Source organism: Leptomonas pyrrhocoris, assembly GCF_001293395.1.
Source record: "Leptomonas pyrrhocoris isolate H10 chromosome Unknown, whole genome shotgun sequence".
Taxonomy (NCBI): Eukaryota; Euglenozoa; class Kinetoplastea; order Trypanosomatida; family Trypanosomatidae; genus Leptomonas; species Leptomonas pyrrhocoris.
Window position 1 is genome coordinate 1 of NW_015438376.1, and position 16,716 is coordinate 16,716.

At 49.8% G+C, this 16,716-nt stretch overlaps 6 protein-coding genes across 7 annotated transcripts; 3 read left to right on the forward strand and 3 right to left on the reverse strand.

Annotated features, from left to right (window-relative positions):
- Window positions 1–466: 466 nt before the first annotated feature.
- ABB37_07678 (putative mitochondrial dehydrogenase/oxidoreductase-like protein) lies at window positions 467–1,683 on the reverse strand (the record flags this gene model as incomplete). 2 transcript variants are annotated; one of them, XM_015806399.1, is made up of 1 exon in its annotated part: window positions 467–1,683. In XM_015806399.1, the coding sequence occupies exon 1, from the start codon at window positions 1,259–1,261 to the stop codon at window positions 467–469; it is 795 nt and encodes a 264-aa protein (XP_015654763.1). In that variant the 5' UTR covers window positions 1,262–1,683. The 2 variants fall into 2 exon arrangements, with proteins under 2 accessions (XP_015654763.1, XP_015654762.1); XM_015806398.1 differs by having other exon boundaries at window positions 467–1,358.
- Window positions 1,684–2,658: 975 nt separating this feature from the next.
- On the reverse strand, window positions 2,659–4,996 carry ABB37_07679 (putative 5-methyltetrahydropteroyltriglutamate-homocysteine S-methyltransferase; the record flags this gene model as incomplete). Its single annotated transcript, XM_015806400.1, has 1 exon — window positions 2,659–4,996. Exon 1 carries the CDS (start codon window positions 4,954–4,956, stop codon window positions 2,659–2,661), a length of 2,298 nt encoding a protein of 765 aa, XP_015654764.1. The 5' UTR covers window positions 4,957–4,996.
- A 1,757-nt stretch (window positions 4,997–6,753) lies between these two features.
- Window positions 6,754–8,750, reverse strand: ABB37_07680 (putative protein associated with differentiation 4; the record flags this gene model as incomplete). The annotated part of the gene is made up of 1 exon (XM_015806401.1): window positions 6,754–8,750. The coding sequence occupies exon 1, from the start codon at window positions 8,578–8,580 to the stop codon at window positions 6,754–6,756; it is 1,827 nt and encodes a 608-aa protein (XP_015654765.1). The 5' UTR covers window positions 8,581–8,750.
- Window positions 8,751–11,436: 2,686 nt separating this feature from the next.
- ABB37_07681 (Pyrroline-5-carboxylate reductase) lies at window positions 11,437–12,255 on the forward strand (the record flags this gene model as incomplete). The annotated part of the gene is made up of 1 exon (XM_015806402.1): window positions 11,437–12,255. One exon carries the CDS (start codon window positions 11,437–11,439, stop codon window positions 12,253–12,255), a length of 819 nt encoding a protein of 272 aa, XP_015654766.1.
- Window positions 12,256–13,127: 872 nt separating this feature from the next.
- ABB37_07682 (putative 60S ribosomal protein L44) lies at window positions 13,128–13,460 on the forward strand (the record flags this gene model as incomplete). The annotated part of the gene is made up of 1 exon (XM_015806403.1): window positions 13,128–13,460. The coding sequence occupies exon 1, from the start codon at window positions 13,140–13,142 to the stop codon at window positions 13,458–13,460; it is 321 nt and encodes a 106-aa protein (XP_015654767.1). The 5' UTR covers window positions 13,128–13,139.
- A 508-nt stretch (window positions 13,461–13,968) lies between these two features.
- On the forward strand, window positions 13,969–15,828 carry ABB37_07683 (putative chaperonin TCP20; the record flags this gene model as incomplete). Its single annotated transcript, XM_015806404.1, has 1 exon — window positions 13,969–15,828. Exon 1 carries the CDS (start codon window positions 14,212–14,214, stop codon window positions 15,826–15,828), a length of 1,617 nt encoding a protein of 538 aa, XP_015654768.1. The 5' UTR covers window positions 13,969–14,211.
- Between the last annotated feature and the right edge of the window lie 888 nt (window positions 15,829–16,716).

The following is a 16,716-nucleotide window of genomic DNA, read 5'->3' on the forward strand; positions in this document are numbered from 1 at the left end:
CTCCACCTGTCAAGGAATCAGCGCAGGACGCGCATGAGTTTGCAGAAAGCCAAAACGTCATCAAGAACGGTCGAAAGAGTCGGCGATCTTTTAAAGAAAACAAGAAAAACAAAGGGAATCGTCAATGCGAAATACACGACGAGGCGTTTTTGAGTGCACTGCCACCCTTAAGACGGTCAGTGTGTTGGCGTGTAAGACGAGCAGAGTTGCAGCTTCACACAAACGAGTGGTTGAAAACAACGCATCAGAAAGTATGGTTTACAAGCGGAAAAATAGAGAAAAAGCGTTCGCCTCACAAATTTGGACACGACGGCATTGGAGTTCGTTAGCAACAGAGCTGTTTCATGTTTCGCTTGTGCCCCCTCCCCATGCAATGTGCAAGGAAAGAAGATGCACGTCAGAGGAACAAGCATGCTGCAGGCCCAAGCATCTGCACGTTTGAATGAAGATAGGAGCGTGTCGCTCATCACACAGGAGACTTACCCGTTAGTCCACATGTAATTGCGCCATCCACAAGTAACTCAGCACCCACCATGTACGAGGCGCGGTCCGACGCGAGAAACACGACGGCCTCGGCAACTTCACGCGGCTGGGCGAGGCGTCCAATGGGAGAGGCTTCACCGACTTCCTCTGGTCGATGGTGCGTTACAGCAGCCAAGCGTTCGTTCATGGAGGTGTCACATGTACCGGGGCTCACCATGTTGACGCGAATGTGGAAGGGGATCAGCTCCAGCGCGAGCGACTTGCACAGCATCCGCACCGCACCCTTGCTGGCGCAGTAGGCGGCCAGGAGAGCACCGCCGCGCACGGCGCCTGTTGAAGCGGTGCACACGATGCTGCCACCGCCCTGCGCCTTCATCAGCGGGGCCACAGTGCGGATGCCGAGGAAGGTGCCGAGGGCGTTGATGTTCATCGTCTTGTTCCAGATGTCCAGCGTCGTGCTCTCCAAGTCGGACATGATCATGATGCCGGCGTTGCATACCAGCACATCAATGCGGCCAAAGGCACTCTTGCACGCGTCCACCACAGTCGGCCACTGCTGTTCGTTCGACACATCCAGCGCTGCCGCCACCGCGCGCTGACCCTCCACGGCGTGTTTGCCGGCGTTCAGCGTGGCGGCCAGCTCCTCCACCGAGGCGCCATTCACGTCCGTCAGAAACACGCTGCAGCCCCGCTCAAAGCACAGCTCGGAGATGCCGTGGCCGAGACCGGCACCGGCGCCCGTGATGAAGGCAACCTTGTTGGCGAGCTCGAGGGACATCGTGTTGAATGAAGAAAGGTCTGTTAGGAGATGTAGAAGTGAGTCTTACGTTTTTGCCTTAGAAAATAATTGTTTTGTTTTTGTTAGTGTTGTGTTCTGTTTTCATGGATGCGAGATACAGAAGTGTGTTGAGACGGAGGTGTAAGTGCGAGGGAGAGTTGATAAATGAGATAGGAACCTAAAACGGCAGTGGAGTCGAACGTGCGTGATGAAGACGCGCTGCTTTATCATTGAAAACGAACGCTTACTTTGCTTGTTTGCCGACGCTTACCGGAAATGTTCAGATGCAGCAGAAAGAAAAGCAACTCACTGAAAACAAAAGGATACACTGGGAAAGAGAAACTAAGAAAGCCCTACCTCAAAATACGGTGCACCGAAGCACATAGGCCTGAGCTGCAAACCGTGACAGCAGACAAATTAACTTCCACGTTGGTGACGTTTGAATTCGAAAGATCATAAGAAAGAGGGCGGAAAGGAGAGGAAAATGTGTGTTGTTGCCGCACCATTGACGCGAGCTTCAAAGCTTGCTCGACGTATGGGGAACAACGCGGGGTCGTTTACAAAGCCAAGGGATGACCACTGCGCTGGTTACGTGTGGCGTGTTTCACTTTCTTCTGTGACGATCCACGAAGAGACCGCGGCGCTAGCGTGATGAACGCATGAATGTCAGTAATTTTTTTTAGTGTTTGACGCTTTCATTCACTTGTAGTTTTGATGTGTTTTCCATCATACACACCAAACTCGCGTTGGCGTGATGAACACAGGTACATTTTCGGTGGAGGAAGGGGGGAGGGAAGACCGAGCCAAGCACACGCAAAAGCAAGCGCTCAACAGGACACATTTTCAACCGTGCTCACAACTCACAGGATTACCCTGACGAGGTGTAAACACCAGATCTGAAACAGCTCCCTTAAAATGATACTATTAACAGAAGCATATATATAGAGGTAAAACATAAAGAGAAAGCGCTGATAGGATAAACAATAAACAAAAAAGGGCTTTATGACCGCCTACTAATAGATGCAAGAAGCCTATTGGAGGTCCTGGTTTTACGGATTTCAACAAGAAAAATGTACGCGCTCAGCCTTCAAAGATACATGTGCATAGCATTGATTGTGCTCTCAATCATGCAAAGAGAAGTCTAGTTGTCGTGGCACATTGAAAACGAAGAGGTTCGGCTTCACCGCTTCCTGTGCTCTGCGATGCGCAGGACACATATTTGCACGAGATTACCGCGACGCAAATGTGTCTTGAACACAAATACCGACAGCTGCAACAGCAACAACGAAACCGCAAGAAAGGACGTTAAAACGGTAGAGAGCAGGAGTATAAACGCGAAGCTGCCGTATTTGCCTTTCGCTTTCTCCTTCGTGTTCAACGCGCCCATTCGTGAAGCATTACTTGTTGGCGCGCAGCTCCTTGGCCGCGGCGACCATGTTCGTCAGCGCCTCGCTCACCTCCTTCCACGTGCGCGTCTTGAGCCCGCAGTCCGGGTTCACCCAGAGCTGATCCACCGGAACACGGGTCGCCGCGCTGCGCAGCAGTGCCACAATGGACTCCACGGAAGGAATGTTTGGGGAGTGGATGTCGTACACACCCGGGCCGATCTCGTTCGGGTAGGTGAAGTGCTCGAAGGCGTCCAGCAGCTCCATGCCGGAGCGCGAGGCCTCGAGCGAGATCACGTCGGCGTCCATCGCGACAATGGTGGACATGATGTCGTTCACCTCGGCGTAGCACATGTGCGTGTGCACCTGCGTCGCCGGTTTGGCGACGGAGACTGCAATGCGGAACACACGAGCAGCCCAGTCCAGGTACTCGGCCCACTTGTGCTTCTGCAGCGGCATGCCCTCTCGCAGGGCGGGCTCGTCGACTTGGATCATGGGGATGCCCGCCGCCTCGAGATCCGCCACCTCATCACGCAAGGCAAGCGCCAGCTGCTGCGAGATGTGCTCGCGTGTCACGTCCTCGCGGGGGAACGACCAGCACAGGATGGTGACGGGGCCTGTGAGCATGCCCTTCATGGGGCGCTTCGTCAGACTCTGCGCGTACGCGCTCCACGACACGGTCATCGCACGCGGTCGGCTGACGTCGCCATAGATGATCGGCGGCTTCACGCAGCGGGAGCCGTAGCTCTGCACCCACCCGTTCTGCGTGAAGGCGAAGCCGTCCAGCAGCTCGCCGAAGTATTCCACCATGTCCGACCGCTCCGCCTCACCGTGCACGAGGACGTCCAGATCAAGGCGCTCCTGCTCCCGCACCGCAAACGCGATGTGCTCGCGGAGCTGCTCGTTGTACGTTGCCTCGTCCGTCAGCCCTTTGCGGAAGCTCTGGCGCTGCGTGCGGATCGACGGCGTCTGCGGGAAGGAGCCGATGGTGGTGGTGGGCCACAGCGGCAGGTTGAAGCGCTCCCGCTGCTTCTCCCGACGTGCGGGAAAAGGCTCGGAGCGGGCGCTGTCGGCCGCCGTCAGCCGCTGCACACGCGCGCGGACATCGGCGCGCACGACGCGGTCCGACTTCTGCCGCGCCAACACGGGCTCGCTGTACGCCGCCACGGCCTGCTGCGTCGCCTCGCCGTCGTCGTTCAGCGCGCGCGCCAGCAAGTGGAGCTCGTCGCACTTCTGCAGCGCAAACGCCAACCAGCTCTTCAGCTCTGCGTCGAGAAGCGTTTCGTGCTCGAGGTCAACGGGGCAGTGCAGCAGCGAGCAGGAGGTAGCAACCCACAGCTGGCGGTGCTTGCCTACGACCTCCCGCAGCGGGGGGTACCACGCGGACAGGTCGGTCCTCCACACGTTGCGGCCACTAATCACGCCGGCGGACAGCACCCAGCTCTTCGGCAGAGCCTGCTCGACGGTGGCCACGCTGTCGTCGCCGTTGACCAGGTCGACGTGGAGGCCGTCCACCGGGAGTTGCGCGATCACGTCGAGGTGATGACGCACGCTGTCGAAGTAAGTGGTGAGCAGCAGCTTCGGCGACGCAGCGGCGGCGGCGCGCAGTTGCGTGTAGGCGGCGCTGTACGCACGCTGCCACGGCTCCTCCAGGTCGAGCACCAGCGCGGGCTCGTCGATCTGGACCCACTCCACTCCAATGCTCGCCAGCTCCTCCAGGATGGACGCATACGCCTTCACGAGGTTCGGCAGGAGCGCGATGCGGTCGAACTTCTCGTCGCCCTTCACCTTTCCCAGATGAAGGTAGGAGACGGGGCCAAGCAGCACCGGCTTCACACGCTGTGCCCCATACACGGCAGCGGCCTCGCGCACCTCGTCAAAAAGCTGCCGCCACGTCACGGAGAACGTCTGCGATGCCGAGGTGAACTCGGGCACCATGTAGTGATAGTTCGTGTTGAACCACTTGGTCATCTCTACCGCGGACGCGGGCTGACCCGTGGGGGCCCGCCCGCGACCGGCGCGGAAAAGCGTGTCGAGGTTGATGTCGCCGTCACGGTGGCGCGGGGCGATGTTGCCGAGGAGAAAGCTCGTGGCGAGCGTGTTATCGTACCACGCGAAGTCACCCGCCGTGATGAAGCGCATGCCGCGTTTGTCCTGTTCCGCCCAGTGGCGGTGGCGCAGCTCGCTGCCTACGGCGCGCAGCTCCTCCTCGGAGGCTTTGCCGGCCCAGTAGGACTCCAGCACCTTCTTCAACTCGCGCTGAGCTCCCATGCGGGGGAAACCCAAGGTGTGACTGATGACCTCCGGCATGACGATAGGAAGCAAGAATAATAATCAATACGAGTGAACCTAGCGGAGAAACACGTAGAAATTGGCAATGGAGGCAAAAGAGTGCGCATCACGGGAGAGCAAAGGAAAAGAGAACACAAGAGAGAACAGCACAGGTAAACATTTCACACCAAAGTGAACACAACTAGGAGAGAGAGAAAGCAGAGTGTCCTGCCTCAAGAAAAAGCGGAGCACATAAGTCAAGTGGATGCGGAAGGATAATATCGCAGACACTGGAGTGTTAATGTGAGTGTGTAATATCGCCGTTTTCTTCGTTTTTGTGGATCTGCCTTGTTTTGTGTACTATCGTAACTTTAGCGTCCACCCAACGCGTTACAGTTACTCCCGCACCATAGTTTATGAATCTTCTCAGAAACGGATTTTTGCCTTGTATTCACAGTACTGTTGAAAAAAAGAGCGAGAAAAAAAAAGAGTTTCTTTCTTTTGTTAGTCAACGTTGACCTCAACCTGCTTAGCGTCTGATCGCAGTTTAAGGCCTCATGAAAAGCAGTTTGCCGACCACTTGAGTCCTTATTAGCAATCAATAAACAACAAACATATATGGTGAGAAACTCAAGTGGCACCTGATACCAGGATGAGGAGAACGTGGTTGGAAGCCAGTGCAATCCTCTGACACAACGCTTTTCACGGCTATACTACAACGTTCACGCTCTTCTTGAGCAACGCAAAAAAGAAACTCTCAACAACAATAATAATGATATGAAGTTTCGTTCATCGTTTTGATTCCTCGTCCGCAACAGGAATGAAGTGGCTTCATACGCAGAAGAAAAAAGGGGGTAGATGATGAAAAAAGAAAAATATGATGCGGGATTAAATAGAAGGTGGTAATAAAAGTCGAAAAAGAAAATAGAAATAAAACACTCGCTTCGGCACACCCAGAAGAGAATCCATTAACGACAAAAACAATAATATTAATAAAAACAAAAATACGTGTTGTCGCACATATATTCGTTCAAAAGAAAAAACAAGTTGGTCGCCCTGCAATGATCTGAGCCTTCTAAGGAAGACGAATGCAGTGCTTAAACGAGGTTGTCAACGACAAAGCGAGAGAAGACACGTACAAAAAAGTATCTACAACATAGCGTAAAGCAAATGTGACGAATGACAACTCTGCGCTCACAGTCCCACTCAAAACAACCCTTCGTTATCGTGTACGGCGTCGCACCGAGAAAGCGCATTGCATCCTCTTCTTCACCCCCACAAAAAAAATTGGAAGAGAAGAAAAGCGGACAACTTGTTCTTTTGAATGAAATGATTTGCAGGAAAAGAAGTGGACTTACGCCACAAGTCTTTCCTGCCACTTGTATGTGGGAGTGATAGTAGATTAATTTACAGCGGATTCCGCTTCTACGAAGACTCGAGCCACAGGAAATGAGAAAGTATCAGCATCGGATTACCTGAACTGAGAAAAAAAGAGAAATAGGAAAACAAAATCGCCCTAAAGATACAAAAAACACAGTAATATGAGAACTAGTACTTTATGCAAGAAATCCGTTGCTATCTAAAAAAGATTCGCAAGGTTTTCTTGTTTACTACTTCTGCTCCAATTGTACCATTTTCGTTTACTCAGCTTAGGAGAAGAAAAAGAAAGAAAATTGTGATTTTGGAGGCTTCTGTAGCTGGAAGCAACAGTAAATTCAGGTTACTTCGCCTCAGGCACTTGCTGCGGTCGTAGTTCTTTTGGACTGAAGCACGATGGCGACTGTAAAGAGGAAGCATTTACATGTGTCCGCAATTTTGTCCGCTTGCTTTCCCGCTTTAAACAGTCGGCTCTTGCAAGCCATCGGAGAGAGGATCGGAGCGGTCGGTATTCTCACCGCGGACGCGACGACGCTCCGCCAGGACGCGCAAGCAATAACGGCGGTAGGTGAAGTGAACCACCACGTTCGAGATGAAAGCGCTGCAGGCGAGGCCGAGCATCACCAAGAGCGGCATCTGTACGCACTTGCGGTGCGTGCAGAGCAGAGACTTGCCAAACTTCTCTGCCTGCACCGTGTACCACTCGCCGTACAGAAAGCGGTTCAACGCAATAGACGACACTGCTGTGGCGAGGAAGCAGAAGTGATAGTGCTTCGCGGGGTCTCTTGCGTAGATGGTACGCGTGACGAGAATCGTCGACGCTGCCAAGAAACCGTTACCGAGTGCTGCAATGACGTACGGGAGTGGGAGCACGCGCTGCGGCAGGGTGAGGAGCAAGATGATCGTAATGATGATGGAAGTGGTAGGAAAGAACAACGCAACCGTAATAGGGATGCGCTTCTCGGCAGGGCGTTTCTGTGACCAGGCCTCGAAGTACGACATCAGCAGACGACCTGCGGCGCTGCCCACGCCGTTGAGCACGGTCAAAAGGGTACGGGTCTCGTCGGACACCTTTTCGCCCGCCAATGCGCCGAAGAGAAAGCTCGCGTTATTCATAATCACGCCTTCCGTTCCGACAATGCAAAACGTGGTCCACCACAGCGCCCAGAGGTTCACGGAGAGGAGGTTGCGGAGAAACGACGTCTGATACTGTGGCGCGATGTAGTCCACTTCGGTGTCCCTCTCCTCTTCCTCCATTGCCACAGTAGCCACCGGAAGCGGCTTTTCGACTTCATTGTTGGAGCTGGTCTGCGAAGCAGCCGGGACTCCGTCGATTGCGTCGAACTGATCCGCGTTCGATGTGGCGGGGCGCCGGCGATAGATCACTTCCACTGGAAAAGCGATCACAAAGAAGCCCGCTGTCAGAATAGTGACGACAATGGCAAAGGCACGCTTCTTCTCAATACCCAGTTTCAGATAATCGGCGAGAGCCGACGTGACTGGTAAGAAGATGATGAGAACAATCATGAGGGCGAATCCGTAGTAGAAGCGCCACATGGGCGGCTTTTGCTTCAGGTACTGCGCCTTGGTGGCCAGCCGGCGTGCCTTCTCCTCCTCCGAAAGATGCGACTCCTGGTAGCCGGTCATGTGGTAGGCTGGCAGACGGAGAAAGATGGCTCCGAAAACGCCGACAACGACGGCCAAGATCATGAGGAAGTAGAAAAAGTGCTCGACTGCGCCGCCAAAGTAGCCCTGGTACATGCACCCCACGATTGCCGCGCCGAGTCCAATAAAAGTCTTCAAAAGCGCAACCACAGCGCCGCGATTCACCGGAAAGTGGCTCAAAATCGTCATGCAGCTGGAAAGATCAAAGAACGACGTACCGAGACACATGAATGAGTAAAACACGCACAGTCTCACCACAGTCCCAACAATCACGCCTTGGAAGCACAACGCCACCAGCAGCGCACCAAGTGGGAAAATGAAGATGGACAGAATGGCGATGGGAAGCGGTCCGAGGTAGTCATAAACGAATGAGTACGGAAGCATGACGTAGCCGACCACGCTGCCGCAGGTTGTGATGGCGCTCAAATCACGCTGCGAGAGCGAGTACCTTTCTTGAAATGACCCCGACACAAGGTTGAATGTGTAGCCGCCGAAAGACCCGCATATCATGCCGAAAACACCGATCAGCAGGAGCGCGAAGCGGTGCGCCTCGCTGATCGGCGTAAAGGCAGCTTTCGACAGCCGCTCGAGATGCACCTCCTTATCAGTCCCGCCGAACATTCTCGGAGCAATTAATCGAATGTACGTAATAATTGCTGATGTGAAGTAATTGAGAAAGCAGCCAGCGACGAAAAACGGAGAAGTTCAAAAATTGAACAAATCCTTCTTTGTTGTTGCAGTTCTTAGATGTAGGAGAAATAAGCGAGACAATAATTTAGACTTTTTTTTACTACGCGTAGCGAAATTGTGGAGATCCAAAAATATGTTCATTCGCGAGAAGAGAAATGAGAGAGAAGCAGTACAATGGGACACAAATATAAGTTCGTTGCTATAAGGTTCAACCTTGATGCACGCAGCATTGGGTGACTATCAAACAAGCTATATTCACACCTTTCTGTAACCAGTTTTACTGCCATTATTGCAATCATCAAAAAACTAATAGACCCCATCACCGTCAGTTGCGGGTGTTCTCTTTGGTACAGATGGAAGATCGGATGTTGTTCGTCTGTTCGTTTTGTTTGTTTGCTTATTCCTTGTTTGCTTTCTAGAGAGAAAGATTAACGCGCAAAGCTATTAATGATGCGAATACAAACAAATTCAAACGTATTTTCTCCGACAAGTTTTTTGTTGGTTATCATCGGTTGTGCGTAGTAATAAAATCATTCCATCATTATTGCCATTGTAATATATTGTTGCTAGCAAGCGCTACGCTTCTCTTTTGAATGCGCTCCGGATTATGTCAAGCTGTTTATCAAAACAGAATAACCTACACCCTACAAATCATCGTCTACCAGAAAACGCAAACCTTTACGTCAGAACTACATTAATTTATCTTTCTCAGTTACAACACACTGTAAATATCAATAGTTAAATACATGCAACGAAAACAAATATTCAACAGACTCTACGAAGTGGGTAGCCCGCCTTACGCTTCCCCGCTGGGTGGGCGGGGAGTTCAGGGTTGGGCGAGTGGGAAAAACGAGAAAACGGAAGAACGGCTGAATTCTGGCAGTTGAAAAGGAGAATAAAAGAAAAAGGGGAAAAGAGAGGTATGAGGAATAATTTGCAGGCTAGGTCATTCCATTCGTAATCTCCAAAAAAAAAGTAATTAACATGTTTATCGTAGTGATAAAATTGAAATAGTTTCAAGTGAACGAAGAGTAAATGGGAAAAACAGCGAAGAAACAGTCACGCAACAGAAGAACATCAAAAGAGAAAAGACGCTGAAAGCAGCATTGAGCGGAAGCAAACAAGATCAAGGATGTGTTGTACTTTTTGCTTTTGCATCGGTGCGATTTTGAAAAAAAAAACACGCGGTCTCAGCACAACCAAAAGCGAAAAAGAATCTACGTTCAGTTTTGTTATCGTTTTAAGCCATTTGTTTCAAATACTACGATTATTATGACAAAAGTCAACTTTTTGTGTGTGTTCAAGTATGTTTAACCTAATGCGCGTTTTAATGAGCATTCTAAACCAGGAGAAAATCTGCACCTCTTAAAGGCAAGAAAAAACTATTGCCTGCATCGCCCCGAGCAGCTGAGAAAAAAGAGCTTGCCACAGCGTGATACAATTAAGAACGAATAACATGTGTATGTTTGCAAACGCAATTCAGTGTTTTATATATGCAAGACAAGTTTTTTGGGTTGTTTGGTTTATGCGCTTACTGGGAAGCAGATACCTAGCCAACAACGTTTTAAAACCCTTCAAACAATGCTGACTACAAAAAAAGAGGCTCTACAATAGGAGCAGAAAAACAAAAACACAAGTTCATGCGGTGTCTGAATTAAGACGAAAGAGAACAATGAAAGTTGTACTAGTTATCTGGCGCGAAAAAGAAAACGAACGGAGTACAAAACTGGAACGGCGCACCATTCTTTTTTGGGGAAACGAACTTCGTGAAGAAACCACCAGTCACACGACCACCACCTCCTGTGCTCACGGAACTGAAGAGACCGAAAACTAAGAGGAGAGGGGGCGGGGAGAAAAGAGAGAGGGGGGTTCCTCGACAGGTAGGAAGAGGCCGGGAAGGCCAAGGCGAAACGTTGGAGAAGTGCAAAATGCGGAGGAAAAAAGATTCGTGCACGAATTTGAAACTGGATGGCATACAAAATGCGAATGGAAATGAGAGCGTGCCCGCCACCGAGGTTTCTACTTCACTTTTAAGCGCCAGTGTCGCAGCAGACGCTCTAAAATTTTCCGGTTTCTTTCGTGTGCGAAGCCGAAGCGGGAGCAACTGGAAAGAGGATGTGAGTGCTTTCAAAGGCTGCTCAAAACTGTGGGTGATATATTCCGCCGAAGAAAACCGTTGCTTTTCGACAGATCTCCGTAAATACACAGTTGAGTTACCGGGTTTCTTTTCCCACATCACTCGCAAGGGTAGAAGATTGTTTCCTGACATTTAGCATCGCGTCCGAACCGTACTTAACGCAAAAATTGACATTAAATGCTTTGAGACTGTTGCTGCAGATGCTCTCGAGCTCAGTCGCGAAACAAGCCGCTTAGTTTGACTCCTCAAAGAATTAATGGAAGGATTTCGGTTTCTGTGTGAGAAACGCACGCGGATCTCAGCTGATTTGATCACGAGCGCCTGGTTCCTAATCTGTAGAATGAAGGACAAGAAACTTCTCATTTTTTTGTCATAGTTCGTCTGATGACCACTTTGCTTCTATTCGCGTGAAACCCAAAATGAAAGCGTTATGTTCTCTATACTTTTTCGTTTCTTGATATTTTAAACCCTTTTTGTGTTCTCCATGTACTAGTAGCTTCAAAGTTCTTTTTCTGTTTCGCAACGGTTATTGATTTCTGAGACACTGATCCTGTTTTGCTGCTTATATCAAAGTTGAGATTGTCTTTTCTGTGTTCAAATTCGTGTTAGTGTTTGTGGGATAAGCTATTCATAGAAAGCAAAAAAAAAAAATGACGGAACGCAAACTTGGTTTTTTGGGATGCGGGAGCATGGCGGAATGCATTATGGCTGGACTTCTGAAATCGTCCGCTGTGAAGCCAGAGAACGTTTTCGTGTGCAATCGCACAGCTTCAAAAAATGACCACCTCGTTGCCACGTACAACGTAACGAGCGTGTCACCCGAAGAACTTGCCTCTAAAGCCGATATTGTCCTTCTTGGCACCAAGCCCTACGGAGTGGTTCCGATGCTGGAGGTGATTAAAGGAAAGCTGAACCCGCAAACAATTGTTATCTCGATGGCTGCCGGGGTGCCAATTGCCACAATTGAGAACCACTGCCCGCCATCAACGAAAGTGATTCGCGTCATGCCGAATGTGCCTTCGTTTGTTGGAGAAGGTGTAACGTCGGTCAGCTGCAACTCTAGCATTTCTCAGGATGAAGAGACAGAAGTATTGAAGCTCTTCGGTTCCATTGGAAAAGCGTATGTAGTTGCGGAGTCTGCGATTCATGGCGTCGTTGGCGTTGCCGGCTCATCACCAGCCTACGTGTTCATGTTTCTCGAAGCGCTCAGCGACGGTGCGGTTCGTGGCGGTGTCCCGCGCGCGCTTTCGTACGAAATGGCTGCCCAAGCCGTCCTCGGTGCGGCAAAAATGCTGCAGGAAAGCGACAAAACTCCCGCTGCCCTGAAGGACATGGTTTGCTCGCCTGGTGGCACAACGATTGAAGCTGTGCGCTACCTCGAAAAAGGAGGTTTTCGCTCTGCGGTGATTGAAGGCATGATCCAGTGCATGGAAAAGTCAAAGGAATTTGAAAAAGTGTACTCTGAATAACGTTCAACTACAGTACGTTTTTTTTTTCGTTGTTCCGAAGTATTTCTAACTACAGATGATACTGCTCACTTTTTTTTTTTTGCAAGAATCGAGGTTAGTATCTTTGTTTTTATAAGCTTTTCGTTTTGTTTTCACTTCGCTCCAGCTAAAACGGTGTTTTGGCTCATTTTTCTTCGCTAGGATGCTAGCGTGATTTGAACAATGTTACCGATGAGCACAATTATTCGAAGGTGGAGCTCTTGCTCTATCTTCTGCTTTTCTCTACTGGAGTGTATCGTACTGTTATTATGGTTTTTATTTGTGTTTTCGATATAGCTGTTTTTTCTTTCTTGATTGAAGTTCGCGACTAAGTAAATCATTTAGTTACACTCCCGAGAAAGGGAAAGAAACAAACCAAAAGAAGAGGATAGAAACTTTTTTGTTGTTGTTGTAATGGGAATTGAACGGGGCTCAAGTTTAGTTTCCAGATAACGCATTTGCGATGTGATGCCCATTGAACGTGTGTTTTACATAGTACCTGAGCATTTTATTGTTGCTTTAACTATTATTATTATCACCAGATACCCTTTTTTCTGCTCGTTAAACACTAAAGACGATACTGTTTTTAATTCATGCAGCGATCCTTTTAGCTTCTTCTCTATCCCATATTGTTCATTACGAAAGCACTGTTGATTTGCCATGCAGTACCATGCTGTTATCTACTCTTGATTTCTATTTAGCTTAAAAGTTAAAAAAAAAAATAGCAATCACTGTCTTCTCACGCTTTCCTCCATCTTCTTCGATTTTAAAACTAATAATAAAAAAAAACATAACTTCGCCATATTAACATCTGCTGCTGCTATCGATTATCATGAATTACGACTAATACTTATAGCCGTTCCAAAATGGTGAACTACCCAAAGAAGAAGGTGATGCACTGCGGCGACGCGCGCTGCAATGCGCACAAGTCGTTCAAAGTGGTGCAGTACAAGGCCGGTAAGGCCCGCCTGTACGCTCGCGGTAAGCGACGTTACGACCGCAAGCAGTCGGGTTACGGTGGTCAGTCCAAGCCTATCTTCCACAAGAAGGCCAAGACGACCAAGAAGATCGTGCTGAAGCTGCAGTGCTCTGGCTGCAAGACGATCCGTCAGATCGTCCTCAAGCGCACCAAGCACTTCGAGCTGAACGATAAGAAGAAGACCGGCAACAAGGACCCCACCTGGTAATTAGAGCGGAATCAACTTTTCTTTTTGTCTTATTTTTTTTCTTAGTTAACCAAAAAAAGAAAAATACATATACGTAAAAGCAGAACTTTACTGGTACGTGAGAAAACGGGAGAGAAAAACTGACGTTTTTCTCCTCTCTTTGGGGCTTACTTCTCAAATCAAAGCAGTAGCAGCATCAATTTGGTGTGACTTATGAGCATTACCCTTGTGTGTTGCTGATTTGCTAGATGACACGGTTGTCACTCTCTTTTGGGGGAGGGGACACCGTTTGAGAGTAAAACGTGCAGCCGTGTTGCCACGTTAGCAAAGAGAAAATAATGACTGTGACAAATGCAACATCCTATCTGATCTCAGTATTGTTTACATCTTCATTTCCCCACTAAAAGAGAAAGGAACGGCTTTGCTTTTATTTCCTTCTTTTGACTCTCATTACTTCAATTTTACCTTTCTCTTCCTCTTCTTCACACCTCATTCTTCCATCTGGATTTGCGACTTCCGAAAAACTATGAGAAGAAAACAAACTGCTACGTATACAAAGTAGGGCTTTGGGTCACAGTATCTTTTTTTTCTTTTTACTTCTCCCTCTGTTTGCCGATTTTAGTCTTCACTTTTCTCTGTTCCAGATCGTCATCAGAACTCTTTTTTGTTTGTTACCAAACTCCAATTCATCCTCCTTGAAGGTTTTTTTTTTCCGAAGGGAAGAAAGAGACGACCTGCGCAGCGCGTTGGAAACAGAGGCACTGCATTAAACATGTCCAATTTGGCCTACATCAACCCCGGCGGCAAGCAGGTGCGCAAGGCGGGTGCGTTGGACATCAATATGATTGCCGCCCGCGGTCTGCAGGAGGTGTTGAAGACGAATCTAGGACCTCGCGGCACGATGAAAATGTTGGTCTCAGGCGCCGGCGCCATAAAGATCACAAAGGATGGAAACACCCTTCTCGGCGAGATGCAAATCCAGCACCCTACCGCTGCCCTCATCGCGCGAGCAGCCACAGCAATTGATGACATTACCGGTGATGGAAGCACCAGTGTTGTACTGGTGATTGGTGAGATGATGCGCCAATCCGAGCGTTACATTCAGGAAGGAATGCACCCTCGCACGGTTACGGAAGGCTTCCACATAGCCCGCGAAGAGGCGCTGAAGTTCTTGATGAACAACACAATTAGCATTCCGAGCGAGGAGCGCCGTGAGTACCTCACGAACGTTGCGCGCACGGCGTTGACCACGAAGGTGAACGCCGGCCTTTCCGAGCAGCTTGCAGATGCAGTCGTGGACGCCGTCTACGCCGTTGCGGAGGAAGGCAAGGAGGTGGATCTACATATGGTAGAGGTCATGCACATGCGCCACCGTTTGAGCTCCGACACCCGATTCGTGAACGGCATCGTCCTTGATCACGGCGGCCGCAACAGCGACATGCCAAAGAGTCTCGAGAATGCGTACATTCTCACCTGCAACGTCTCACTCGAGTACGAGCGAAGCGAGCTCACGACCGGCTTTTACTACAAGGACCCCGCGGAGAAGGTGCGCATGGTTGAGGCGGAGCGTAAAATGACGGATGACCGTGTGCGCCAAATCATCGAGCTGAAGAGGAAGGTGTGCACCAAGGAAAACGGACGCACGTTTGTCGTGATTAACCAGAAGGGCATTGACCCCATCGCGCTCGAGATGCTGGCGAAGGAAAACATTCTTGCTCTGCGCCGCGCGAAACGGCGCAACATGGAGCGTCTCGTGCTGGCGTGCGGCGGCGAGGCGGTGAACGCGACCGACAACCTCACCCCTGAGATCCTCGGCGAGGCCGGGCTCATTCAGGAGTACACGTTGGGCGACGACAAGTACACCTTCGTGGAGAATGCCAAGAAGGGGAAGAGTTGCACGCTGTTGGTGAAGGGTCCGAACGACCATACTATCGCCCAAATCAAGGATGCGGTTCGCGACGGACTGCGGGCAGTCAAGAACGCGTACGAGGCGTCCGCAGTTGTTGCAGGCGCCGGCGCGTTCGAGGTCGCTCTTCACGACCACCTAATGAAGTTCGCAGACAACATGAGCGGCAAACAGAAGATCGGCGTTCGCGCGTACGCGGATGCCATGCTTGTCATTCCGAAGACGCTTGCAGAGAACTCCGGCCTCGATGTCCAGCAGTGCCTCATCACGCTTCAAGAGGCCAGCAGGGCGGCCCGCGCGAATGGAAAATGGGCCGGCCTTCGCATTGAGAATGGCGACGTCCTCGACCCCGTTGCGGCTGGTATGCTCGACAACGTCATCGTCAAGAAGAGCCTTTTGGAGTCCACTGGTGACATTGTTGCCCAGCTTCTTCTTGTGGATGAGATCATGAAGGCTGGCCGTCGTGGCGCTGGCGGGCAGTAACGTTGGATGAGAAGCCTCTGTTTGTTTGTTTGACATGGCCGTTGGTGCGTCGCAGCACTCCTGCTTGTTAGGTGCGTCGGAGAACGTGGCTTGTGGGCTCTTCAACGGAAGCGTAATTGTTTTTTCTTCGATGTTGGTTTCATTATTATTATTATTATTATTTTTTTTTAAATGTTGGTACGTATGGGTGTGTCGGTCGGCAGGCACAGCAACAGAGTTTACACCTATTTGCTGCGTGATAGTGAACCGAAGGTGTTTTTGTTGTTGTTGATGCTAATTTTTGTACAGTGAATCGACAGGGTTGTGCGCTTCCCCTTGGGCTTCTGTCTAGCGTTTCAACAAAGACAGTTTGCAAACGTTGTTAGTTGTCACCTGTATCGCAAGGGACGAAGTGATGGGCAGTTAATCTGTAAATATTACTCTTAACCAATTTTTGTTTTTACTAGTAACCACATGGAAAGACGGACGAAACCGTCCAAAAAAGAAAAATGACAGTACCGTTGTCGATTGCCAAAGCAATGCTGGACGAAGGGGCACGCTACATGAAAGGTGGCACGAAGGGGGCAAATTAAAAAAGAAAAAGCAGTGATACGCTTTTCTTTTCTCGTGTGCTTCAGTATTTCTTGACGCGAGTAAAAGGAAAGGTTTTCTTTTACGTCAATGCGACAAAAGCAGTGACCGTTCGTCAAGCAAAGCACACGAGTGAAGGCTTTGCGCGGTACTGGCGTCGTAAAGGATTGTGGTACGGCCAAGCCAGCTTATGCATGCGTGCTTAAGGATCGACAAAAGAAGCGGTATCTGTGAATATTTTTTTTTTTAAATTACTATAATATGTTGCTTGTACTTTGTCCCATTTTACTCTTCTTTCTTATGGCTCTCTTTCTATTA